A 26975-nucleotide genomic window follows, 5' to 3' on the forward strand; every position below is an offset into this window, starting at 1 on the left:
GTACCATTCTGTCTACTGCTCCACCATGCAATATATAGTCATATGAGCTCAGCTGTTGCCTGCTAAGATGGGGTGAAGGGAGAACTGGGAGGTGAAGAAGGAGGAGCAGCAGAAACACAATGAGCTGCAGCAAGAGAAAACACACTAACGTTAGCAGACGTGCAGTCCACACCCTCAAAAACACTCGCCCTTTGACACGCATCTTTATGAGGTTCTACAAAACTGCATAACTTCCTGCGTAGTCATCTTCAAAGCGCACATATTTGGACTGGTCTGTTTGCCTCAAGTCTATCCCTGTGTGGGTGAGCACAGTGGGGTAGTCCACAACAGGCTCCCAGCTCAGAGGAGATCTGGAGGTCTCAGCTGCCATGCTAAGGATAGAACAGACTGTCTTAACCTCTGCCAAAACTAGAGGTTGCAACTTGTAGGATTTCTAAGAAAAGCTTTCTAAGAGGAGTTTATAGTTTGTCATAGGATATAGATTACATCCCTTTTGTTGGGACCAGGTTCTGATCTTCCATATCTGCGGGGTGGCAATAGATCAACTAAGAACAATGAGGACTGCTTGCAATATAATGTTTTATTGGAGGCAGTGGGGGTTATAGTTATTGGATGCTGCAACAAGGTGAGTAAAGACAAATAGACTCTCTAAAGCAAATAGACTCTCTTCTTTCCACTCACATCCCACTTTAAGTATTCCCTATGCCATAGGTGCTATGTGATTAGTAAGGGATCACTTAAGGTGGGATGGGGGTGGAAAGAAAAAGTTTGAAAACCACTGTTTTAATCGTACCTCGTTGACTCATTATGTGCAGGGTTTCAGAACTCCAAAGGAAATGCACCAATGACAATTTTTCTCAAGCAAAATATTTCAGTAACAACTGGGTCGAGAGCAGTGGTTCTCAACCTTCCCACTCACATCCCACCTTTCAGACATTACTCCCTCAATGCTTTCAGCTCATATTTTGACACCCTATTTATCTCACTATCTCTTTTATCTTACGCTACCATCATGTTAAACTCCGACCTTTTCAATTTGATCATGGACTTGTTCCATTGTTCTTTCCCACTCTCATCTTTAAACTTATTTTTAAATCATTTTATCCTGTTTCTTGCTCCACTGACACTGCCTGGCCCACTGAGTATTTCCAGCATGTTGCTTTCAATTTCCCACTTCCAAAGTATTTTGCTTTTGAATTTCCATCATGTTATTCATTTAACACTTACTCGCCAGATAAGAAAATGCTTCCATGACCGAATGGTGTGAAACTGGCTAGTAAAGTCGGCTGTATTGATGAGTCATTGAAGACATTGGTGTAAAATGCTCCTGGACAAGAAAGTCCAGAGTAGCTGCGACAAACGGCAATATTACCCGAAGGATAAATGTATCTGGAGTCAAGGAGTAATTCAACCATTATTACCAGGTTTCATTCTGAGCTGGAGTACCCAGGCAATGGCTTCATTTACAATGATGCCAAATACCCAGTTAACTATTAACCACATGCTTACAATCACACCACCCTCATATTCCAAATCAGCAAAACACCACATGCACCATACCCCTCAATATGACTAACTCACCTAGCAGGACCACCCCATCACTCCCCTTCTCTCCAGTTCTCAAACCCTCTCCCAAGGGGTCATCCTCCCCATCATTTTCAAACGTGCTCAGGTCCCATAATCCATCGCTCATTCTTCACCCCCACCTCCAGTTACACCATTATCCTCAAAAAACAATCCCATCATCCTCATCTTTCCCCATCTCTCAGCCACAGTCTTCACCTGCCCCAACATTATCTCTTTGCCTTAAAACTACCCCCGCATCAATCCTGACATCTGTCACTCACCCTGCCCCTCCCTCTCATCCGTCACTCACCTTCCTACCTCTCCCCTCATCCATCACTCACCTTCCTGCCCAATCCCCACCCCACTCACTTTCCTTTCCCTCACCCTCATCCATCATTCACCTTCCAGTCCCTCCCCCTCATCTGTCACTCACCTTCCTGCCCCTCCCTCACCCATCACTCACCTTCTTCCCCTCCCCCTCGTCCATCACTCACCTTCCTGGCCCTCCCCTCTCCCAACCAGGCTCACCTCTCTTAAACTAACTTCTCCACTCTCCACCTCTTCGTCATTCTCAACCCTTCATCTCGGTAAGTCAAGGGTGAGGTCCCTGACAAAGAACAATCCAACCAGGACCTCAATGGTGGATCAGGTCAACCAAGTTACTCTGAACTGAATGGCTGTGAAGGCTGCAGCAAATCCATCCGCTCCAATCGTTGTGGTTTTTATGCCATTGGAACTAATTGGTCGATTTGTGAAGTATCGTGTGCTTCTTGGAGTGCAACGTTATGTACACGTTAAACAAATACACACACAGACGTCTTCACTCAGTGGTCCATTTCCTCAAATCTTTTGGCAATCAGGGCAGGATGATGGGAGCAGGCAATGTGATGTCTGGAAGCTCCTAGCCAAGAACTGGCACAAAAGCAGTGAATATTTGATTCAGTCACTCAGAAGCAGGAAAATTGTTTGGCAGCAATATTCACGTCTGAGCAATCCTATTTAGGATCCTCTCTACTCACCCTGAACTGGGAGGGGGCTAGAAAAGGTGCCGTAAAAATAGTCTGCTTCACCCCATCCTGTCTGGAAAGTAACATCCAGAGGGATCACCATCATGTGGTCGAAAAACATCGAAAAGTGAAATTATGAAATTTGGAAGCTGGAATATACAAACTCGGTTGGATAACCTAAACTCAGACCGACCAGAGAGGAGAACTGCCTTTGTTGGCCAGAAACTCCAAAAATTCAACTTTGATCTTGTTGTTCTGTATGAGACTTGTAGAGCTGGAGAAGGGCAACAAAGGTCAATATACCTTTTATGGAAAGGTCTTCATCCTGAACAACCGAGGATCCATGGAGTAGGTTTTGCCATCCAAACAGCCTACTTCAGAAGCTGACACTGGGAATTAACGAACATCTCATGACTCTGCGAATCCAATTCGTCCAGAACCAACATTCCACCATCATCAGTGCCTATGTTCCAACTCTAGATGCTAAACGTGGTGAAGATAAACTTCTATACATAACTTGACGAAGTCCTTGCCTCTGACTGCCTTCGACCTTGCATACACAAAATTTGAACTTACCATCAATTCAAGAAGACTCAAATCATCTACCAACTGAGACAAATTGGATAGAATCGCCAATTCAACTTGCCAAAACAACTCTTGAAAATGTAGACCACTTTCCATATCTTGAAAATCACTTCTCTTCCAATGTCGATGTTAATGACAAGATCCAACATTGTCTTAAATGCGCTGGAACAGCTTTTGGATGTCTCCGAAGAAGAGTCTTTTATCATGACATTTGAACAGACACCAAAATGTTTATGTACAAAGCAGTGGTGATCCCAACGCTTCTATATGCATCAAAACCTGGACAACATTCCGACGACATCTGAAGGCACTTGAAAAGTTCCATCAACACGGTCTTCAAAACATCTTACATATCAGCTGGGAAGATAGAAGAACTAATGTCAGCGTTCCAAATGAAGCAAAAACAACAAGGCATTGAAGCCTCCATCATTAAGAAACAACTGAGATGGAGCGGTCAAGTTGTTTGGATGAATGGGCAACAGAAGAGATTCAAAGACATCTTAAAATCCAACATGACGAAATGTAACATCGATATCAATAACTGGGAAACCAATGCCAAGGACAGGAAACTCTGGAAAACCATCATCCGAGAAGGAACAGCAACTTTCGAAGCCAACAGATGTGCAGAATTAGAAGAAGAGAAATAAATGGAAAGAGAGGCAGCAACAACCAAAGCCCGATCTTCCATCTGGATCGACCTGTCCTGAATGCGGAAAATCTTTCAAAGCAAAGATTGGACATAACCATTTGAGAGCCCATAAATAGATCAATGAAGTCCATCATCCTCAACCTCAAGGGATAGCTACAACAATGACCCATCCCATCACTCCAACCCTCTGCATCTCACACCCTCCATGTCACTCACCCTCTCTACATTAATTTTGACTTTTCTGTCACCTCAACCTCTCCATTATGCTCCCCTCATCTTCCCAATCACTAATCTGTCCTAACCCTCCCTTTTTCCATCATCCTCACCTTACATCACCCTCATTTTCCATCATTACTCTTTCTTTTCCATTATTCTCACTTTGCCCCAAACTCACTCTTTCTGTCACTCTCCTCCTGCAATGTGTCCTTCCTGTCACTACCACCATGTCCCATCATTCTCCCTCCTCATCCACCTCACCCACTGTTCCCATCAACTCCCCTTCTGCTGTCACCACTACACTCCACCCTAGATATCCTCTTCATCCTCTTAGACCATTTGGTTCAGCACCTCCTCTCCGTTCACAACCACAGTGACCTCCCAGTAGCCAACAATTTGAATTCTCTCTCGCATGTCTGTCCATGGCCTTATGTACTATCCCACCCAGGCCTCCTGCTAGTTACAGGAACAACACATTATTTTCCTTCTGGGCATCCTCCAATCAGATAGCATTAATATTGATTTTACTACTTTCCACTAAACCTGCTCACCTTTTTTTCCCCTCCCCTTTCCTGTTTGTTCAGTTCTTCAACCCACCCAGCCATCACTGATCCCCCTCATTACTGCTATCCCCTTCCTCCTTTCTCCACTCTCATCTCCTGCCTCTGCCACCCCCTTCCCCACACCTTACTCTTTTGTTCAGACTCCTGCCGGCATTTTCTCATACTTTGATGACGGACTCAAATTCGAAACGCCGGTTCTGTATCTTTCCCTTTGCTACATAAAGGACAAGGTTTGACCTGCTGAGCTTCTCCAGCATTTTGCATTTTAACTCCTCACCCTCTTCATCACTCACCCACCACTCACCTTCAAACCACCACTCTCACCCAACACAGTGTCCCCAATCTCACTCCCTCTCCCTATCATTCTTACCCATCTTTATTTCACTCAAACGCTCGAGAACACAAGAAAAAAGAGTAGAAGTCACTCGGCCCCTCCTCCCTTCCTCAACATTCAATGTGACCATGGCTGATCTAAGTTGGCCTCAACTCCTCTTCTATGCCAGATCCCCAGAGCCCTCAATTCCTCAATATTTCAAACATTTATCGATCTCCACCTTGAATCTATCTAATGACCCCTTATTTTGTAGCTACGTCCTCTTATTTAAGTCTCCCACTCATGAAAACGTCTCAAAATTTACTCTGGCAAGTCCCCTTTGGAATTAAATAGGTCACCTCTTATTCTTCTAAACTCTTAGCAATCCAAACCCAGCTCATATTCGCCATCTCTCTTGCCCTTCCCTATCAGTCTCATACACCTTCCCCACCTTTCATCCCTACCCTCTCTACCGCACTGTTACTCACTGTTCACATTTGCTATCCGTGCACTGATCTCCATTTCCTTAACTGCATTGATCCTTGCTTTAACCTTTTCATCTTGTGCTACAATCCCTTAACATGAGGGTCTCCATTTCATTGCAACAAGATTGTTCCACTTCAGCAGCACAGATCAAATACAAACTCGGGCTCCTTGCACCAACTTATTCTGCCATTGCCCTTCTTCAAACAGAACATACAGTCCGGTGAAATCAAATTTTCAAGGATACTAAATGATGCACGATCCATCATTTAATGCATAATGTAGTTTATTTAATGCATGGTTTTCCACCTTCATGGCTGGGATTGGAGGCTTTCCATCTTTTAGAGCAAATACTGGGACTGGAATTTGCTTCTTGTACTTGCTCAAGAGTTCAGTCCTGGCCTCTTCGTAGTGTAGGAGAATAACTGGTTTATCAAATCCATGCTTTGCCATATTCTTCTTTTGCAATTTTCTGAAAAGAAAATTATTATTAATCTTCCGTGAATAAAGTATTTACATTTTATTATTCTAAACATTTTTTAAAAATTTACATCATGGTAGAAGCCAATTCAGGTCACTGAAACCTGTGCCAACCAATTCACCAACAACCCTGTCCATTTTGGAGGGTGGGAGGAAACTGGAGCACACAGAGAAATCCCACACAGGTCACAGGGAGAATGTACGGTGGCGGCTTCAAAACCGGGTCACTGGTGCGTAAAGCATTGGGCTAACTGCTATGCTAACTGTGCCATCCAATAAATTATAACCACTCTTTTATTTGCCAGAACAGCAAGTGTGACCTTTGAAGGTACAGAAGGAATTATTGGCTGTTCCCTTCTCTGAGTTTATCTCCTCTTCACTTAGAATTACACACCATGCACCAAAATATAAAAGGCCTAGCAATTCATTAGAATTAGAATCAGAATTTATTGTCATGAACAAGCCACGAAAATTGTTGTTTTGTGGCACCATCACAGTGGAAACATTCATATAAACCACCTAACAGCAATAAATAAAAATAGTACACGAAAAAGAAAAAGGCAAAGTGAAGTAGTGCCTGTGGTTCATTGTTCGTTCAGGAATCTGATGGCAGTGGGGAAGAAGCTGTCCTTGTGCCACTGAGTGCTTGCATTTAGGCTCCTGTACCTTTTTCTCAATGATAGCAGAGCGAAGAAGACATGACCTGGGTGGTGAGGTTAGAAATTGCTTTCTCAACCTTTTGGAGATGTTCTCGATGGAGTGGTTTGGTGCCCGTGATGCCGCAAGCCAAGTTAAAAACCCTCTGGAGCGTTTTCTTGTCCTGAGCATTGGTATTTCTATACCAGACAGTGATGCAACCAGCCAGAATGCTCTCCCCAGTACACCGGTAGAAGTTTTCAAGAGTCTTTGGTGACATACCGAATCTCCTTTGCCGAGCCTTCTTCAAGATTGCATCAACATGGAGGGTCCAGGACAGATCATCAGAAATGATGACACCCAGAAATTTGTTCTTGACCCTCTCCATTGCTGAACCCTTGATGAGGACTATTTCATGTTCTCCAGATTTCCCCCTCTGAAATCCACAATCACCTCCTTGGTTTTTTGCTAACGTTGAGTGCAAGGTTATTGAGACACCACTCAACTAGCTGATCTATCTCCCTCCTGCACACTTCCTCATTGCCGTCTGTGATTCTGATGACAATTATAGTTTCAATGGCAAATTTGTTGATAGCATTTGAATTGTGCCAAACCATACAGCCATGGGTGTATAGTGAGTAGAGCAGTGGGATAAGCACGCATCCATGAGGTGCACCTGTGTTGATCATAAGTGAGGAGGAGCCATTGCAATAGTAATAGAACACCACAGCACAGTACAGGCCCTTTGGTCCTCGATGTTGTGCTGACTCATACATTCCTTCCTAAAAAAAGTACTAAACCCTCCCTACCCTACAACCCTCTATTTTTATTTCTTCCATGTGTCTGTCTAAGATCTCTTAAATGCTCCTAATGTTTCAGCCTTCACCTCAGCCCTGGCAAGGCATTCCAGGCACCCTCTACTCTCTGTGTAAGAAAAAAACTTTCCCCTGATGTCTCCCCTAAACTTACCTCCCTTAGTTTTGTACATATATCCTCTGGTGTTGGGAGATCCTGCCCTGGGAAACAGGTGCTGGCTGTCCACCCTATCTATGGCTCTTGTAGACTTCTATCATGTCTCCTCTCATTCATTCTACATTCCAAAGAGAAAAGTCCCAGCTCTGCTAATCTTGCCTCGTAAGACTTGTTTTCCAATCCAGGCAACATCCAGGTAAATCTCCTCTGCCCCCTCTCCATAGCTTCCACATCCTTCCAATAATGAGGTGTCCAGAACTGAACACAATACTCTAAGTGTGGTCTCACCAGAGATTTGTAGAGTTGCCACATGACTCTCTACTTCTAAATTCAATCCTACTATTAATGAATCCCAGCATCCCATAGGTCTTCTTAACTATTCTATCAACCTGTGCGGTGAATTTGAGAGATATATGGATTTGAACCCCAAGGTTCCTCTGTTCATCCAAACTCTTAAGTAACCGACCATTAACCCTGTACTCAACCTTCTGGTTTGTCCTTCCAAATTGCATCACCTCACACTTATCCAGATTGAAATCCATCTGCCATTTTTCTGCCCAACTTTGCATCCTGTCTATATCATTTTGTAACCTTCTACACAACCTTCCACAACTCGTCCAATCTTTGTGTCATCCCCAAACTTACTGACCCATCCTTCTGCCTCTTCATCCAGGTCATTTATAAAAATCATAAAGAGCAGGGATTCCAGAATAGATCCTTGCAGCACTCCACTAGTTATTGACGTCGAGGCAGAATACTTTCTTTCCATTATTACTCTCTGCAAGCCAATTATTTATTCACACACCCAAGGTTCCACTGTTCTCATCCCTCATGACTTTCTGGATGAGTCTCTCATGGGAGACCTTGTCAAATGCCTTGCTAAAATCCATGCAGACCACATCTACCATCTTACCCTCTTCCATTTCTTTTGTTACCTCCTCAAAAAATTCAATTAGACTTGTAAGGCATGACCTTCCCTTTACCAAGCCATGCTGACTATCCTTGAGTAGACTGTTCTTCTCCAAATACTCACAGATCCTATCCTTAAGAATCCTCTCCGTTAGTTTGCAAGACTAACCAGTCTATAATTCCCAGGATTCTCCCTTTTACCTTTCAAAAAAATGTTTCCAATTCGTACTGACTGTGGTCTTCCGATGAGGAAGTCAAGGATCCAGTTGTGGGAGGGGTGTGCAGAGGTCCAGGTTTTGGACCTTGTTGAACAGCACTGAGATGCTGAAAGCAGAGTTGTAGTCGAAAATGAGCAGTCATATGTATGTCTCGCTGCTCCAGAGCTGAATGGAGCCAGTGAGATTGCATCTACTGTGTAGCGATTATGCCAGTAGGTGAATTGCAGGGGTCCAGTCGTTTACTTTGTTATGTGTTAATTCTGGCCATGACTAACCTCTCAAAGGATTTCATCACAATAGATGTTAGTGCTGTATACTGGGCGGTATTCATTGAGGTAGCTCACACTGTTTTTCTTGGACACTGGGATGATTGATAACCTTTTGAAGCAGCAATGAGAGTTTGAAAATGTCTGTACATACTCCAGCTAGTTGGGTGGCACAGATTTTCAGTACCTCTCAAGGTATGCTGTTAGGGCCTTTGCGAGGGTTCACCCTCTTGAATGATGTTCTGTCATCATTGAGATTTACGTGTAAAAGAGCAAAATCAGAGGAAATAAATATATCACATTGTTACTTGCTCCCATTTTTCGGGCCCTGCAGGATTTGGAGTGACGGTGAAACTGCCTGCAGGATTTTAAATGGCTGTGAAACTTGCAGCAGGTTTTGAACGTTGTGTTCCTTTTACTGGATACATTTGCAGAGCCAACATAGAAGCCTTGGCGAGGCCAGGTGCACAGAGACCATGTGACCAGTTTATTGCACAGAGACCATGTGACCAGCTTATTGAAGAAGTAGTGCACAGTTTGCTCAGGGGCCATTTTAAGAAGACAACACAGGAGCAAACAGCTCTTTGAAAATACTATGCAGTTTGGCCTCATTGTGTGATTATAGATGAACTGTCAGATTTCCTCCTGTAGTTATTGAGGAATGAATATGTTAGCAATCTGTCTGATTTCCTGCTGGAGAGGGATGAGTTTGTAAACAATCTGTCTGATTCCCTGCTATAAAGGAATGAGAAAAAAAAACACTGCAACCAAAAGAGGAAGGTCACTTTTGATCAGCTGACCCACAGAAAGGGTTCTGAAGGCAAAAGAAATACTGTGCTTAGATAGTGACCAGAGTGAGAGTCACCTGAGTTTGGCTGACCCACGAAAATGGTTCTGGAAGCTTTGTGAGCATCACTTGCGTTGAGTTCCCCCCCCCCCTACACACCAAAGAAGAGGAGAGTTTTGGTTGGCACTCATCTAAAAAGAACATTTCACTGGAAGCATCTCAACAAGGATTTTGTGAGTTATAAACATTCTGTCACCTCCCCGGTCTCTTTCACCCACTTCCTGAACTGCTAATTTCATCTAAAACTTGCGCATGCGAATTTCATCTAAAGCCTGCATCTCATCTACCAGAAAACTTGTGTGTCGCATCAATTTTAAGCCTACGTGTCATCACTGAATTTCTGAAACTGAACTTTGAATGGCCTTTTGAGAATGGTGCCTTGAGCTGTGGTGGTTTGGGATTATTCCACACAAACACACACCAGTAAGCTTATTTAAGTTAGACAACTGTAGGTGTAGGGGTTAAAAGTATTTGTATAGCCAGGGCTGCCAGTAATGGAATAGTCCACAATTTGTTTTGTATTCCTTTGAATGTAGCCTGTGTGAGATGGTTTTTCTGTGTGATTTCGAGATAAGACAGCCAGTTTCAAACTGTTCTTTATTCTGAGGAGATGTAGAGTTTAGACCTGAAAACTCTATTGACCACATCAATCAAGTTTTAAGTAATGTATTAAACATCATGTTAATCGTGAATCAAAGTTGATAAGTAATAACCCTCATAAGGTATAATAAATCATTTAAAAAACTCTAGTCAACTTAGTCATCAATCTTTTAAGAAGAGCAAGTCATAAATAAAGGAATTCCTGACTCTACAGGTGTCTCTAAAGGAAGATTAGTCGATCAGTTAGGTAAATTAGTTAAATTAGATATTTTTGTTTATTTAATAATAAAAATATTATTTTAAATATAATACTGGGGAGATTTCTACTGCTGATATGTAACACAATCATTAATACTTTGAGTGAGGAACTCAAGAAAGAACTTTTTTCCCCAATCAATGGTGATAATGGTGTTTTAATTCAGTCAATTTAAGGGCTCATTGGAAGTGGTTCTTGAAAGGATAAGGTGAGATGCCAATTCACATTTTGGCAATGAAGACTGAGAGCTATGATCAGGGTTGGTGCTTTTCCCAAAGTCCACTCACACACTGATCATGCCCACCAATAAAATCACTCCTTTCTCTCCAAGAAAGCAGGAAGACAATGGGCAAGGGTTTGCACTGAGGTTCAAACGTAGCAAAATTGGAACAAATCCTCTACAATCTTTGCTAACCTGCTAGTGCAAACTTTTGTCCCCAGTTTACACTTTTCAAAATTCCTCTTCAATTTGAACATCGCTATCAAATCTACTTTCAACATCTCTGCTAATAGAAAAGCAACCTCAAATTTCATTAGTCTTTCTGTAACTGAAATTCTTCATTCTTATTAGATCTTCTCCACACCCTCTCTAATGCTTGTCAACGTACTATGTTTAGCTCAGTAACAGATTAGAGGATGATTTAGTTTTCAATATTTACATTTTTAAATGTTCAACTTGAATCTTCTCCAACATCAGGCTGTAAACTGTTCTCCAGTCCATTTTGGCGAGAGTTTCATCATATTGCTTAATAATCCACCCTAGCAAATAATCAATGGATATGGTGTTAGTAGCTGGTTTAAATAGGCCGGAGAATCCAATTATTGAGAAAGTGACATTAAGCCTTTTATCAAAGTGCTTTGCAAAGTAATTATGTTGCTTCTGTTTCTGTGATTCAGAATCAACCACACCAGGATTTGTCAGCTTCAGACATGTTAGAATGAGCTTATCAAACTGTCTCATGTGGGGGAAAGGAAATGGTGGTTATGAGCTTTAGAGGGACATCTACATTTTTCCTTGGGGTTGTGAAGGAGATCACTCGTGGTCATTCTGGGAAGTTATGTTTGGTATCCCTTTTGACCTATTTCAGCAGACTGATCCCACCTTATGAATTTTTTTAGCTCTTGACACCAACAAGCACACAGACATATCAAATGGGAGCAGGAGGAACCTACTCCTCCATTTACCAAGACATGGCTGATCTGATTGCAATTTCAAATCCATGGAATTTCTTTTTATGCACCCTAACCTTTCACCCCCTTGCTCTTAATAAATCTACATACCCCTTCCTTAAAAGTATTCTAATATATCCACTTCCACCACACCTTAAAGGAAGAAATTTCAAAGGTTCATGACCATCAGAGAGAAAAAAAATCACCTCATCTCTCTGTTAAATGTACAACTCATTTACTCACATTATACTCCATCTGCCAGACCCTTGACCACTTAACATATCTATATCATTCTTTATACTCTCCGCATCCACTGCACCATCTTCTATTCTACTCACTTGTTCACGTAGACCATGAACAGTTGCAGGCCCAGAACAAGCCTTGCGACACTCTGCTCACCACTGCTCATTAACCAGAGAAACACCAATTTCTGCCAACTCTCTGCCTTCTATTGGTTAATCAATCTTCTGGCCATGGTACCCACCCACCCCCAGCTCCATCCATCATTATCTTATAAATAAGTCTTATCAAAAACCTTCAGGAAATTCAAGTACATAACATCCATCTGTTTCCCTTTAACCACTCCACTCATTATATCCTTAAAGAACTCAAGTAAATTTATCAAACTGCCCTTCCAGAATTCATACTGCTTAACCCACATACTCCAACAGATTTGCTCCGAGTTCTAGCATTTGTTGACTCTTGTGTGTTTCCTGATCACAATCAACTGATTTGTCAGCAATTTTCACATCAATGTGAGAATAAAAATAATCGGAACCTCCTGCAGCTGGTTGCCTCTTGTGAATCTGCGTGATTAATTGCCCAATCACTTACCGACAGTATATTCAATTCTAGGATTCTTATAGTCATGGAACCCGACAGCACAGAGGCCCTCCTGCCCACCTGTGCCAGCCATTAACCACCCATTTATCCCATCCCCATTGCATTACCATCCATTTATACTGATCCCTTTTCACTGCTCCCACATCCATCAACATCTATCCACATTCTGTACACCAGCAGCAATTTAACCCAATTTTCTCCCAATCTGTATGTGGGAGGAAATTTGAGCACCTGGGAAAACCCATATTCTTGGGGAGTACATGCAAAAACCACACAGACAGCACCCCAAGGTCAGAACTGAACCAAGGCCACTGGGGTCATGAGGCAGAGGCTCGGGCAGCTGGGCCATTCTCTCCTTGCAGCTCCCCAACTATGCTCTTTCTTCTTTTAACAGGTTTCTTAAAGTCCACGTATTTGGCCAAGCTATTTGGTACCTTGTCTTCGTGTGCTATTATGATAATATTTTTCACAATTTTAAAAGTACCTTTTAATTTTTAATTTCATTTACAGCACAGTTGAAGCTAATTCCAGCCATTTAAAGCTGTACTGCCCAATTACATCTAAATTAACCAACAATCCTGTACATCAGTGGTTCTCAACCTTTTTCTTTCCACTCACATCCCACTTAAGTATTCCCTATGCCATCGGTGCTCTGTGATCAGTAAGGGATTGCTTAAGGTGGGATGTGGGTGGGAAGAAAAAGGTTGAAAACCACTGTTTTAATTGTACCTCATTGACTCGTTATGTGCACGGTTTCATAATTCCAAAGGAAATAGGCCAATGACAATTTTTCTCAAGCAAAATATTTCAGTTGCAATTGGTCTGGAGCAGTGATTCTCAACCTTCCCTTCCCACTCACAGACCATCTCAGAGCAATGATGGCACAGGAATTGCTTAAAGTGGTCTATGAGTGGAAAGGAAAAGGTTGAGAACCACTGCTGTACATTTTGGAGGGTGAGTGGAAGGGTGGCATGGTTAGTGCAATGCGGTTACAGTGGCAGGGACCAGGGTTCAAATCCCATGCTGTCTGTAAGGAGTTTGTAAGTTCTCCCTGTGTCTGCATGGGTGTCCTCCAGGGGCTCTGGTTTCCTCCCACTGTTTGAAACATTCCGCGGGTTGGAGGTTAATTGGGTGTCATTGGCCATCAGGGGCTTGCGGGTCAAAAAATGGCCTATTATGGTGCAGTATGTCTATATTAAAACATTTAAAATTTGAATCCAGAGCCCCTGGGGAAACCCCATGCAGTCATGAAGAGAACATACAAATTCCATCCACACAGCGCCAGATTGGAACACAGGTCACAGGTGCTGTAAAAGTACCATTATTTCTATTTCTAATAGTTTCCATTGTCAAAAGCCAGATATCCAAGTTCAAAACTTAAACATTTTCCAGTAATCTGGACTGTTTTAATTGCATTCCCACTTTGGCGAATGAAAGAATCAAATTTAAATCTGTACTGAAAGCTCTCTGTGATTTTTAAAACCAGATTTTACCTTGTTCCATTGAAACTTTCGATGACGTTGAAAAATTTATTGTGAATCCTAGAAATCAAACCAGAAAGAACATTCATAGCCCATGCATTCTTCTTTAGAAGCACAAGCCTAAAATGAGAATAACACAAATTTGAAACGCTGACCCTCTTCCCCCAAAGGGTTGGGAAAGATTTAGAATTTTCACATCTGAGATCTCATGAATGGTCTGATACAAGAAGTAGGAATTCTGAATAGGATTTTAACCTCCAAAAATACATGGGTTTGAGTTAGGTGGGATATAACATTTTAAAGATTTTAATTCAAACCTACCAACTACCTAGTTTCTACCAGAATGCAGATTTGATCCCAAGAGACCTCTGTCTTGCATTTTACCACCATTCTAAATTGATCCCTAACCACAAACAGAAAATGGGGCAGCTATGGCCAAGGGATTGTGTCTGTTCACGTACCCACCAGATTCGATTTTCCTGCTTGATTCGTGCGTTGTAATCAGACTCTAGCATGCTACTCTGACGAACAGCTGTACAATCAGGGCTATGGTTAACATTTTGGATTATTATGGTGAGAAGGACCAGGAGAATGAGAAAATGGATATATCCTGTATTTTGCATTAAAGTTTAAATGAATCGAAGTGGTACCAATACCCATAAAGATCATTCGGTCTCTCTCACCCAATCTCAATGACACTCGAATTAAATGTCGAGTGTTGAAATGAGAGCTTTGCTGCTGATGGTGAGCGTGTCGTACCACAGAACTGGAGATATGTCAGTGAGAGAAAGATGGTTCTAGCACAAGAACTTGTTGACGGAAACGTTCAGCTTTTTGGGAAAAGGACGTGGCACACAGAATAATGGCATAACTGGGAAGACATAGGAAAGGTCAGGGAAACACACAAGGTGCTACAGGAACAAAGCGGGTCAAGCCGCATCCATGGAAAGGAATAAACAGTCGATGAAGAAGTGTCCAGACGTCCAAATAAAAGAGCCAGGTGGGGAGTGGGGGAGGAGCTGCAGCTGGCAAATGATAGGTGGAAGGAGCAAAGGGCTGAGGAAGATGAACTCCAATAAGAGGAAGGGCAGGCAGGGTGTGGTGGGGTGGCAGGAGAAGGAAGAGTTAATTTTGTTTATTCCATATTGCCAATGGATATGGCTAATGGTTGGTAAAGTAGGCAAAATCTGGACTTTCGAGTGCTCTGTCCTCTGGCCTGCTGCAGCGCCTCATCGAGTATATAATTAGGTGTCCCCCTGGAATATCCTGTTCATGCATCTTGGAGCTGGTCTGACAATACCACTCTGGTTCCCAACAGGTAACAGTTTGTATTTCAATGTGAGTGCAAAGATAATCAGGCACAGAGGTTTTTGAGCCAAGAAACATGGATATTTGTGTGCTTTCTACATTTGATATGGTGATAGATATAAATGTTAGATGGCCTGTGTGGTGGATCATCAGGCTGAGCAACTCTCTGGGAGGTATATCAACCATTACTTCATGCTATTCTGGATGCTGTTATTTGTTTCCAGAACTCGAGTTTGATGGGAAGGGATTGTGCTAGACTATGCTGATCAGACTTCTTTGAGGACCAAGTCACTGCCAGATGTCCTCCAGGTGAGTGTGGAGGACAGGTGGGGAGAGCAGAGAGTGCAGGCAGCTCACTTGTCCTGGGATATTTTGGGCATCAGACTTTCATATTTGGTGAACTTTCCTGGCCTTTGAATTTTAGTTTGGAACTTAGGCGGAATAAAACCCAGAGTCAGATGTTGTGCAGCGTTGAATCCAGCATTGAAAAACATTTGGTCACAGAGATTTCATCTGAAGCGGCTATCCATACCTGTTGGATGGTCACCTTTGGCTGATCCGACTTTCTGCTGTTTCCCTTTACTTTTCTTCTTGCCTTAAATAGCAACAAAAAGTCAAGATAATTGCATTGTGTGAAAAGGAAGTAAGTTGATCGCACCGCGAATCACAAACAGCAGACTATTCTCTTTTGACTTTCTCTCCTTTTCCATCTCATTCAGTGAGATCATGGGCCATGTGGCCTCACTCATCCCCGAGAGATTAGGTTGTGGGCCTCAGGTTTGAGGAAACAACTTGGGATAACACAACTGTAATAATGATAACATTTGTTGCCTCACACACGTACAATGTATTTGGGCTCCAAAATTCTTTCACAATTCCAATACACATTAAATTACCTCACCGAAAGAGAAAATTAGAAGATAGATAATAAATATTCCCAATTAGTTAGTGCAAGAAAAAGTGGAGTTTTCTGGTATCGGAGTAGTTTGTGATTAGTGTAATCAGGGGAGGTTCAAGAGCTCAACAGCTGTTGGAAAAAAAACTGTTCTTGAACCTCGAGGTGCTGGTCTTCAGACTTCTACATCTTCCTCCCAAAGGTTGCAGTGAGAAGAGATTGTGCCTCGGGTACTAGGATAATTATGATCAGTGGAGCTGAGGAACGGGAAAAGTGAGACCACACCGATAGGGTTGTTTTGTAGACCGCCTTATAGTCAGAGAGAATTGGAGGCACAAATCTGTAGAGATAGCAGAAGCAGATAGTAGGAGATTTTAACTTTCCAAATATTGACTGGGACTTGCACACTGTGAAAGAGCTGGATGGCTTGGAGTTTGTGAAATATGTTCAGGAAAGTTTTCTAAATCAAAATATAGAGGTACCAGTGAGAGAGGATGCAGTACTTGATCTCCTATTAGGGAACAAGACAGGTCAGGTGACAAAATTCTGTGTAGGCAAACATTTTGGGTCCATAATGTCATTAACTTCAAGTTAATAATGGAAAAGGATAAGTCTGTTCCTCATGTTGGCATTCTACATGGGAGGAAGGCATATTTTATGGAAACGAGAAAAGATCTAGGAAGAGTGGATTTGGATCTGTTGTTTTCTGGCTAGGGTGTGGACGGCTTTCAAAGGTGACATTTTAAGAGTGCAGCATTTGCATGTTCCGTCAGGATTAAAGACAAAGTTAACAGGCCTAGGGAACCCTGGTTTTCAAGGGATATTGGCAATCTGGTAACGAGGAAGAGAGAGAGGTAAAGGCAATAAGGAGTTAATGAGGTACTTGAAGAGTCCAGAAAATGCAAAAGAGTCAAGGAGGAAAAACAGGAAGGCAAAGAGAAGACAAATGAGGTTGCTCTGGCAGATAATGCGAAGGTAAGCCCCAAGAGTTTCACAAGGATATGGCCCATATTTTTTCTAACGTTAGTCCAGTTTGTGACAGATGTAAATCAGAAGTGGCTTCTCTAACTCGTATGTTTTGGTCATGCCCTATGTTGGAGAGGTATTGGAGAGATATTTTTAAGGCTTTGTCAACTAAACCAGATGTCAGTTTGCAACCTAACCCATTGTCTGGTGTTTTTGGAATTCTAGTTTGGACAAGTTCTCACTTCTACATATTAGGTTGTAGCCTTTTCTACATTGTTGCCTAGAATAGCTATTGTTGCATTCACACTACGCGGGCATGGAGAAGAATAACATGCACACTAAAGCCTTGAAGTCGAGACTGGTCTATTGCTCTGGCTGTCGCGTTTATTTGGGTCCCAGGTGCTGATGTCAGGGCACCACATCATCAGGGCACCAGCCTGGGATTGGCCAGAATTCCTGCCAAGTTCACTGTCTTCCCATTGTGCGGGAGGTCACCTGGGACGACAGCCGGTGTCACCCCCCCCAGGTCTGCGCGGTCACCACGTCTGTTGGCCATTTTGTGGGCCGGTCTGCGTCTCCATGCGCAAGCCGCTACACAACCCCCTTCTCCTAGAACCGGCGATTGGGTTGTTGTCCGTTACTTGGGCAGTCTGCCCCTGTGTTGTAGAGGAGGAGTGGAGACCAGCTGGTTATAGTCCAAATATGCCGGCTTCAGGCAGTCAATGGTAAAGGTCTCCTGACCACCGATGTCAAGGATGAAAATGGAGCTACTGTCCCTGATGACCTTGTAGGCCCCCTCATAGGGTCATTGTAGGGGCAGCCGGTGCGAGCCCTTTCACACAAACACATACTGACAAGTCTAAGTCCCTGGGGATGTTATGTTTAGGCTGGTCGTGTGGTGGGAATTGCCATGGAACCAGGGACCCCAGTTTTCACTGCAAATTCTCAAGGGTGGCTGCAGGGTCTTCCAGGCGCTTGTCAGGGCAGGAACTCCCCCAGAATGATTAAAGGTGCGCCATGGACTCTCTCCGCCGCTGAGGCATTGAAGTCTTCCTTCGGCATGATACGAATCCCCAAAGCAGTTTGTACAGCCAGTTGGGACCCTTGAGCTGGGTTGCCTTCAGGTGCCTATGAAACCACTCCACCAACCCATTGGCCTGAGGGTGGTATGCTGTGGTGTGGTGGATCTGTGTCCCCAGGAAGTTAGCCAGCGCAGTCTAGAACCTAGAGATAATTTGTGCCCCCCGTCTGAGGTTAGGTGCTCTGACACCCAAATCTGGACACCCATGAGTGCCCTGCGCGGGTTTCGGTGGTTGTATCAGCCAGCAAGACTGCCTCAGGGCACGTTGTGGAGTGGACAACCATGGTCAGTAGGTATCCTGCCCCATGGGAAACTGATACTATATCAATATGTATGTGGGTGAACCTGCGCTGTACTACTTTTTAAAAAATAAATACTTTATTTAAAATTTTAAACCACATTACATTCAAATATGTTGAAGTATAAAAATTCATGTACAAGAAAACGTGGTATATACATATACCTATATATATATATATATATATATATATATATATATTTCTTTTTATTTTTCTTTGGCTTGACTTCGTGGATGAAGATTTATGGAGGGGTATGTCCACGTCTTCTGCAGGCTCGTTGGTGACTGACAAGTCCGATGCGGGACAGGCAGGCACGGTTGCAAGGGAAAATTGGTTGGTTGGGGTTGGGTGTCTTTTGTATATATATATATATATATATATATCAAAACCCCTCTACCTCCATCCCTTCCCATCCACTCCACTAACCCTCCCTCCACTCCTACCCCCTCCCTACTAACCCCAACCCTAAAGATAGATAAAAGAAACTAAATGCCACGGATTGGGGTAACACCACCACAATGCACCACAGAAAGTTCAAAACTTTAAACCAATATAATCCAAATAGGGGCTCCAAACTTCCCAATAAAAAAGATAATTATCACATAAATTATGTATTCCTTTTCCAAAGGAATACATGATCTCAATTTCATATGCCATCGTTGCAAACTTCAATCAATCTCAATCTTCCAAGTAATCGCTATACATTTTCTTGCTACAGCCAAAACTAATCTTTGTGCACCTTTGTGAGAGTCTGCACTTTTGAGAACTGACAGTTTATGCCTGACTTGCTTGTGGAGGCTGTGCCAGACGAACCTGCTAGCCATCATCTTGACTGTGGCTCATATTGCTGAATGCACCAGGTTGTGTATGGCGTCGAAAATCTGGAGCCTCCATGTGGCTGGGACAATGGGGGCGAGGGCTGCCAGTGGAGACGTTGCACAGTAGTATCAGGGTACCTGCACTTACGGGGACGTTTTCCACCCTTAGGCCAGAGACGGCTGTCCTATACACAGGGATCTCAGGGTCTTGCTGCTGCACTTTGGCGAAGGCCACATAGTCAACCCTCAGGACAGGGTGTGGACCAACTTGATCATGTGGTGTGACAGAGCATCGGCTACCACATTGGTTTTCCCTGCAATGTGCTGTATGTCCATGGTAAATTCGGACAAGTACGACAAGCGTCTCTGCTGTCAGCCCGACCACAGGTCTGATCCCTTATGGAAGGCAAACATCAATGACTTGTGATCGGCGAAGATGTTAAATGGCTGACCTTACAAAAAGTGCCAATAGCTCTTGGTCGAAGGCGCTGTATTTGAATCTGGGGTCAGAGGTGTTTGCTGAAAAAGGCCAGGGTTTATCACTGGCCTTTAATGAGCTATTCCAGTATACCTCTTACTGCTGCGCTGGATGTGTCAACTGTCAGAGCGGTAGGTGTCTCTGGTCTGGGGTGGACCAGGAGGGTGGCTTTGGCCAGCGCAACATTGGCATTGTGGAACGCTATCAAAGATTCATTGTCCAAGGTAATGTACTTTGACTTGCTCGCCATTAGCATGAAGAAGGGGTGCATGGGGGAGGAGTCACATGATGGAGTAGTGGCCGGTTGAGCAGAACCAGCCCTCTCCAGAGAAAAGAAAAAAACGTCCAAAAAAAACAGAGCCCAATAAACACAAAACACAGGAAAAAGAAGATAAAGTTACAAGGAAGAAACAGGAGATGGCACCGTAAAAAGAGAAAGCAAGAATAACAGAGAAAAGAGAAGAAAGAAAATCCCTGTTATAAAAAGATGGCTTTACCTGCACATGGGAGCAAGGAGCCACCGTGAAGAGGATCGACTGATCCCCGAAGCTGGTGAGTGCCCGGAGGAGCGGTGACCTCCTGACCGGCGGACTACAAAAATGGCTCCCGGAGCCAGTCAAAGGTGCGCAAGTGCGTATGCGCAAACAAAAGTAAAAGCAGACGCCAGCGGAAGGGGGGCCCAGCTGAGGGACGGACAGATACAAGGCGCCCAGCTGAGGGATGCCCAGCATCAGGACGCTCAGCTGGGGGAAGCCCAGAGTTGTTAAGAGCTGGAGAGTGGTGAGCAAAGGAATGAGGGGTTGGAAGAGGGCGATTGGCGGCGGGGAGACCAACAACGGGACGACCTGCAGCAGGGGGCCCAACAGCAGGTCAACCTGTGGCAGGAGTTCCGGCAACAAGAGGCCCAGCAACTGGAGGCCCGACAAAGGTACAGAAGTGGCTCATCAGAAAGAGCTGAAGAGACACAGATACAGAAAAGAGAATACACAGACACAGAAGAAGAGGAGGAAGAAGACCAAGATCTACACAGGAAAGAAGAAGATAAAGCAAATGGACAGACTATAGATAAAGCCTTTTTTGAAGACCAAATGAGGACATTAAAAGAATTGCTAACATTTGAATTTAGTGCAATTAAAAGAAAAATGAAGAGCAGAAGAAAAATGCAAAGTTTAGAGTCGGTCATGACAAAAATAGGAAAAAGAGTAGAAAATGTGGAAGAACGAGAAACTGCTGTAGAAATGGAAATAAATGAATTAAGAGGAAAATTGGAAAAAAAAGACAAAGAAATTAAGGAGTCACAGATTTGTTATCCCAGAAAATTGGCATGTTGCAAAACTACAGTAGGTGAAACAACATAAAAATAGTGGGTCTGAAAGAGGGTGAAGAAGGGACAGACATGACAGAATTTATAAAAAGATGGATCCCAAAGGTATTGGGAGCGACAGATTTACAAGTAGAAATAGAAATAGAAAGGGCACACAGAGCACTAGTACCAAAGCCGCAACCACACCAAAAACTGAGATCCATTTTAATAAAACTTCTAAGATACACAACAAGAGAGAACATACTGGAGGGGTGTAGTGCGCGTCGAAAGAACCAAAGACTTGTTGATTCAAACCAAGGCTTTTATTAACTAAAAGACTGGAGAATATCACAAGTAGATCGACCAGTCCAGAATGACCTGGTCTGGCTAGCAGCAATCCTTTAAGACCTGCCAGTAGGTGTGGCTACACTCTCAGCCAATCACAACCATCCTACATTACCATCTGTACATATGTACATATGCACATTAGTGAAAGAATCTGTACTATCACAAGGGGCAAGGAATAAAGTAAAGGAAGACAAGCAGCCGTTGGAATAGAAGGGACAAAAAATATTTTTTTACCCGGACATAAGTTTTGAACTTAAGTTTTAAAGAAGAGGAAGGTGTTTAATACGGTGTAAATGATTTTTAAGGAAGAAAATCTTTGAGGAACAGAATAGACTGATCTCGGATCCAAAGAAAGCCCAGAAATTTGAAGGTCAGGAGAAGAGATGAGGAGGAGTAACAAGAAAGAAGACTGGCAAGAAAACATACAAAAATACGTAATAATATAAAATTGAGACTATATATATATATATATATATATATATATAGTGAGAGAGAGAGAGAGAGAGAGAGAGAGAGAGAGAGATAGAGATTGAAAGATGAAAAAGAGAAGGGAAAGGAAGGAAAGAAGAGGAAAAAGAGAGAACTTTGTTATATGTACAGAAAAATAGTGTTCTCTGGGTGGGGCTGGGTGGGGGGGAGGATAACCGTTATTGTGAAATCAGATGACGCTTGCGAGTATTATTGGAAACCAAATGGAAAGGGGAGTTGTGGTTGCCCGGCAAGGGACAAGGGGCAACCCAAAGAGGGAGGGTTCATTTGGGGTTAAATTGTTATTGGTTGTGGGGATTGTTGGGGTATTTTATGTTTTAAGCGTGTTGTCATATACTGAGATTAAAAAATAATGGAAGAAAAGGGATGGGGGGCTGAGGAGGTGGAAAAGAAGTGAAAACAAAGATATAATATGGCCACGTTGACTATAAACATTAATGGAATACATAACCAAATTAAAAGGAATAGGCTACTAACATGACTTAAAAAGGAAAAAATAGATATAGCATTTGTACAGGAAACGCATCTAACCAAGGTGGAACATAACAAATTAAAGAGAGACTGTGGCATGTAGTGGCAGCATCATATAATTCAAAAGCTAGAGGTGTAGCCTTACTAGTTAACAAAAATGTACCAATCAAGATAAAGGAAGAAATAGCAGACCCAGCGGGAAGGTATGTAATGATAAAATGTCAGATATACTCAGAATTTTGGAATTTGCTCAATATATATGCACCTAATGATGAAGATCAAGAGTTTATGCAGGATATTTTTTTGAAGATTGCAGATACACAGGGAAACATTCTAATAGGAGGGGATTTTAGCCTTAATTTGGATCCAGTGTTGGATAAAACTGGAAAGATAACTAACAGAAAGAATAAAGTAGCCAAATTTACGGTTAAATCAATGCAAAAATGAAATTAATGGATATATGGAGGAGCAGCACCCAAGAGAGAAGGAATACTCATATTATTCGAGTAGGCACAAGACAAACTCAAGGATTGATATGTTTTTGTTGTCGACCCATATTCAAGGGAGAGTCAGGAAAACTGAGTATAAAGCTAGACTATTTTCAGATCATTCACCCTGCTATTAACAATAGAACTGGAGGACATCCCACCAAGAACATATAGATGGAGGTTAAACCCTATGTAACTCAAAAGGCAGGAATTTAGAGAGTTTATTGAATGCCAAATTAAAACATACTTTGAGACAAACACAGAATCTGTAAAAGATAAATTTATACGATGGGATGCAATGAAAGCCTTCATCAGAGGACAGATAATAAGTTATATAACTAAGATGAAAAAGGTATACAATCAGGAAATAGAACAGCTGGAAAAGGTGATAGCAATTACAGAAAGGGAATTAGTGAACAGGGAGGATATAAAAAAAAGAGAGTTGGCGGACAAAAAAAATACAAAATATTACAAACGTATAAGGTGGAAAAGAACATAATGAAAACAAAGCAAAAGTATTACGAATTGGGAGAAAAAAACACAAAAAATATTGGCCTGGCAACTTAAAATAGAGCAAGGAAAAAGGATAAACAAATCACATGCAACCCAATGAATTTAATGAATTTTATAACAACTATACCAAACTGAGAATGAGGGTAAAAACAATAAAATAGATATTTTTATCTAAAATCAAATTGCCAAAATTGCAAGTAGAGGATCAAAGCAAACTGATAAAACCATTTGAAATAGAGGAAGTACAGGATATATTAAGAAAGCTGCCGAACAACAAAACACCAGGGGAGGATGGATTTCCAATAGAATTTTATAAAACATTTAAAAAGTTATTAATTCCACCCCTCCTGGAAGTAATGAATCAGGTGGAAGAAACACAAAACTTGCCAGATTCATGTAAGACAGCAACAATTACAGTAATACCAAAGATGGGGAAGGACCCATTAACACCAGAATCATATAGACCAATATCCTTACTAAACGATTATAAGATAATAGCAAAATTATTAGCAAACAGATTGACTGACTGTGTACCAAAAATAGTAAAACAAGACCAAACTGGATTTGTCAAGAAAAGACAAACAGCGGACAATGTGTGTAAATTTATTAATTTAATTAATGCAGCTCAAGGGAATAAAAGACCAACGGTGGCAGTTGCATTAGACACAGAGAAAGCCTTTGACAGGATAGAGTGGAACTACTTATTTAAAGTGTTACAGAAATTTAATCTGCCAGAAAAATATATCAATTGGATTATGGCATTATATAATGGACCGTTGGCAAAAGTAGTGGCAAACGGATATGTATCGAGTCAGTTCAAACTAAGCAGATTAACTAGGCAGGGATGCCCATTGACCCCCTCACTGTTCGCCTTGGCAATAGAACCATTGGCTGAGCTGATAAGAAAGGAAAATAAAATAAAAGGGATATAAATAAAGGAGAATGAGTATAAAATCAGTCTATTCGCAGATGACATCATAGTATACCTAAAACCAGAGAAATCAATAAAAGAGTTAAACAAGAAACTGAAGGAATATGGAGAAATATCTGGGTATAAGGTCAATACAAATAAAAGCGAAGTGATGCCAATGAGTAATGCGGACTATACAGAACTCAAAAAAGAATCTCCATTTAAATGGCAATCACAAGTGATTCGGTACCTAGGTATCAGGATAGACAACAACCTAAATCACTTGTACAAATTAAATTATCAACCATTAATAAGGAAAATACAGGAAGACTTAGAAAATTGGAATGAATTACCACTAATGTTGATAGGGAGGGTGAATTGCATTAAAATGAATGTAAAATACTTATTTCAAATGTTACCATTTCCCTTAACAGAGAAATTCTTTGCAGAACTAGGAAAATAATAAGGAAGTTCTTATGGAAAGGGAAAAAAAAAAATCGAGGGTAGAGCTAGAAAAATTAACAGAGAGGTATAATCAAGGTGAATTACAGTTACCAAACTTCAAAAATTATTACAGAGCTGCGCAATTAAGGTACTTATCAGATTTTTACCAGATGGGAGAAAAACCAGATTGGACTAAGATAGATCTAGATAAAATAGGAGAAAAGGTACCAGAGCATATACTTTATAAATGGGATGAAAAGCTAGAGCAATATAACAATTCACCAGTACTGCATCACTTACTTAAAATATGGAAGAAAATACACACAGAAAGAAAAAAAAATTACCAAATACCAAAAATGCTATTGACGCAAAATCCACTAATCCTTTTTACAATAGACAACTTATTTTTTAGAGAAAAGGAATCAATTTATTAACATTTGAAGAGTTGAAGGACAAACACGGAATAACTCACGGTACAATGTTTGCATACCATCAATTGAAAGCTTATTTAAATTGGGAAGCAGACTGATACTACCAGAAGGAAGCAGGTTTGAATATGTAATTACAAACACAATGATCATTAAAATATTTATAACAAACATGTACATTAAACAAGGCAAGGAAAATGGTGAAATAAGGTACAAACCTAAACAAAGATGGGAAAAGGATTTAAACATAAAGATAAAGGACGAAACATGGAAAAAGTTATGTTCTGGAATTATGAAAAATACAATAAATACAAGGCTACGTATGATACAATATAATTGGTTACACAGGCTATATATCACCCCTCAGAAATTAAAAGAATGGGACACAACAATATCGGATAGATCCTTTCACTGTAAACAAGAAATTGGAACAAATTGGAGTAACATGGGGTTTAACCTCCATCAATATGTTCTTGGTGGCGAGGAGTCACGTGATGGAGTAGTGGCCGGACAGTGAACTCCAGCCCTCTCCAGAAAAGTCGGGAAAAACAAAGGAAAACACAAAGGCACAGAAATAAAAGTTAAAAAAAAGTGAGTATAAAGGTGGAAAGAAGATGGCGACAAAAAAAGAAAAATCGAAAGCAACGGTAAGAAGAGAGGAAGAGAAGACAATGGAGGAAGAAGGTGAAGGCCTTACCTGTTCGAAGAAGCCCGCGGTGGAGAGAGAAACCCGCTCCCTCAGGTCGGTAGATAATGGACTACAAAAATGGCTCGCTGAGCCGAGTAAAAATGTCCAACCGCGCATGAAAAAAAAACACACCGACGGGAGGGGGGACCAGCTGGGGAGTCGATCTCCACAGCCGGCAACGACAGCTGCAGAACACCTGCAGCAAGAAGAGACCACAGAAGACAATGGAAACAAGAAAGAAGAGAAGAAAAGGGCAACAAAGAAACAACAGATGGCCAACCCAGAGGAAGAAGAAGAGGAAGAGTACAGTGAAATAGAAGAAGAAAAGAAAGGCAAGATAAAGGAGGTACTTTCTCTTATTAAAGGATACATGGAGTCATTTAAAGAATGGCAAACACAGGAATTTAATGATTTAAGAAAAAGAATAAACAACACAGAAGAGAAAATGAATAAAATAGATATGACCTTAACAGAAATGGGAAAGAAAATGGACAAGATGGAAGAGCGGGCAGTAGCAGCAGAAATGGAGGTAGAAGACTTAAAAAAGAAATTGGAGGAATCTAATAAAAAAGCGATAGAGACACAAGAACTGTTAGCTCAAAAAATAGATATAATGGAAAATTATAACAGAAGAAATAACATAAAGATAGTGGGCCTTAAGGAAGATGAAGAAGGCAAGAATATGAGGGAGTTTATAAAAGATTGGATCCCTAAGACCCTAGGATGTCCAGAACTACAGCAAGAAATGGAAATAGAAAGGGCACATAGAGCATTGGCCTCTAATCCACAACCACAACAAAAACCAAGATCTATTGTAGTAAAATTCCTAAGATATACTACAAGAGAAAAGGTACTGGAGAAGACAATGGAAAAAGTAAGAGAGGGCAACAAACCACTGCAGTATAAAGGGCAAAAAATCTTCATTTATCCAGATATAAGTTTTGAACTCCTAAAGAAGAGAAAGGAGTTCAATACAGCAAAGGCGATT

The 26975-nt window shown here is 41.7% G+C and overlaps 1 protein-coding gene across 6 annotated transcripts in view; it reads right to left on the reverse strand.

Annotated features, from left to right (window-relative positions):
• Nucleotides 1–26975, reverse strand: part of LOC138748364 (uncharacterized) — a 169431-nt gene that overhangs the window by 124111 nt on the left and 18345 nt on the right. For all 6 annotated transcript variants that reach the window (XR_011347978.1, XR_011347977.1, XM_069908422.1 and 3 more), the window contains exons 5-9: nucleotides 15901–15963; nucleotides 14073–14120; nucleotides 11226–11325; nucleotides 5630–5854; nucleotides 1228–1383 (exon numbers count right to left, since the gene is read on the reverse strand). Coding sequence is in view for 4 of the 6 variants with exons in the window: in XM_069908422.1 (XP_069764523.1) it covers nucleotides 1228–1383; nucleotides 5630–5854; nucleotides 11226–11325; nucleotides 14073–14120; nucleotides 15901–15963 (592 nt within the window). In the remaining 2 variants the exon portion in view is untranslated. The remainder of the gene's footprint in view (nucleotides 1–1227; nucleotides 1384–5629; nucleotides 5855–11225; nucleotides 11326–14072; nucleotides 14121–15900; nucleotides 15964–26975) is intronic.

Source organism: Narcine bancroftii, chromosome 13 (genome assembly GCF_036971445.1).
Source record: "Narcine bancroftii isolate sNarBan1 chromosome 13, sNarBan1.hap1, whole genome shotgun sequence".
Lineage (NCBI taxonomy): Eukaryota > Metazoa > Chordata > Chondrichthyes > Torpediniformes > Narcinidae > Narcine > Narcine bancroftii.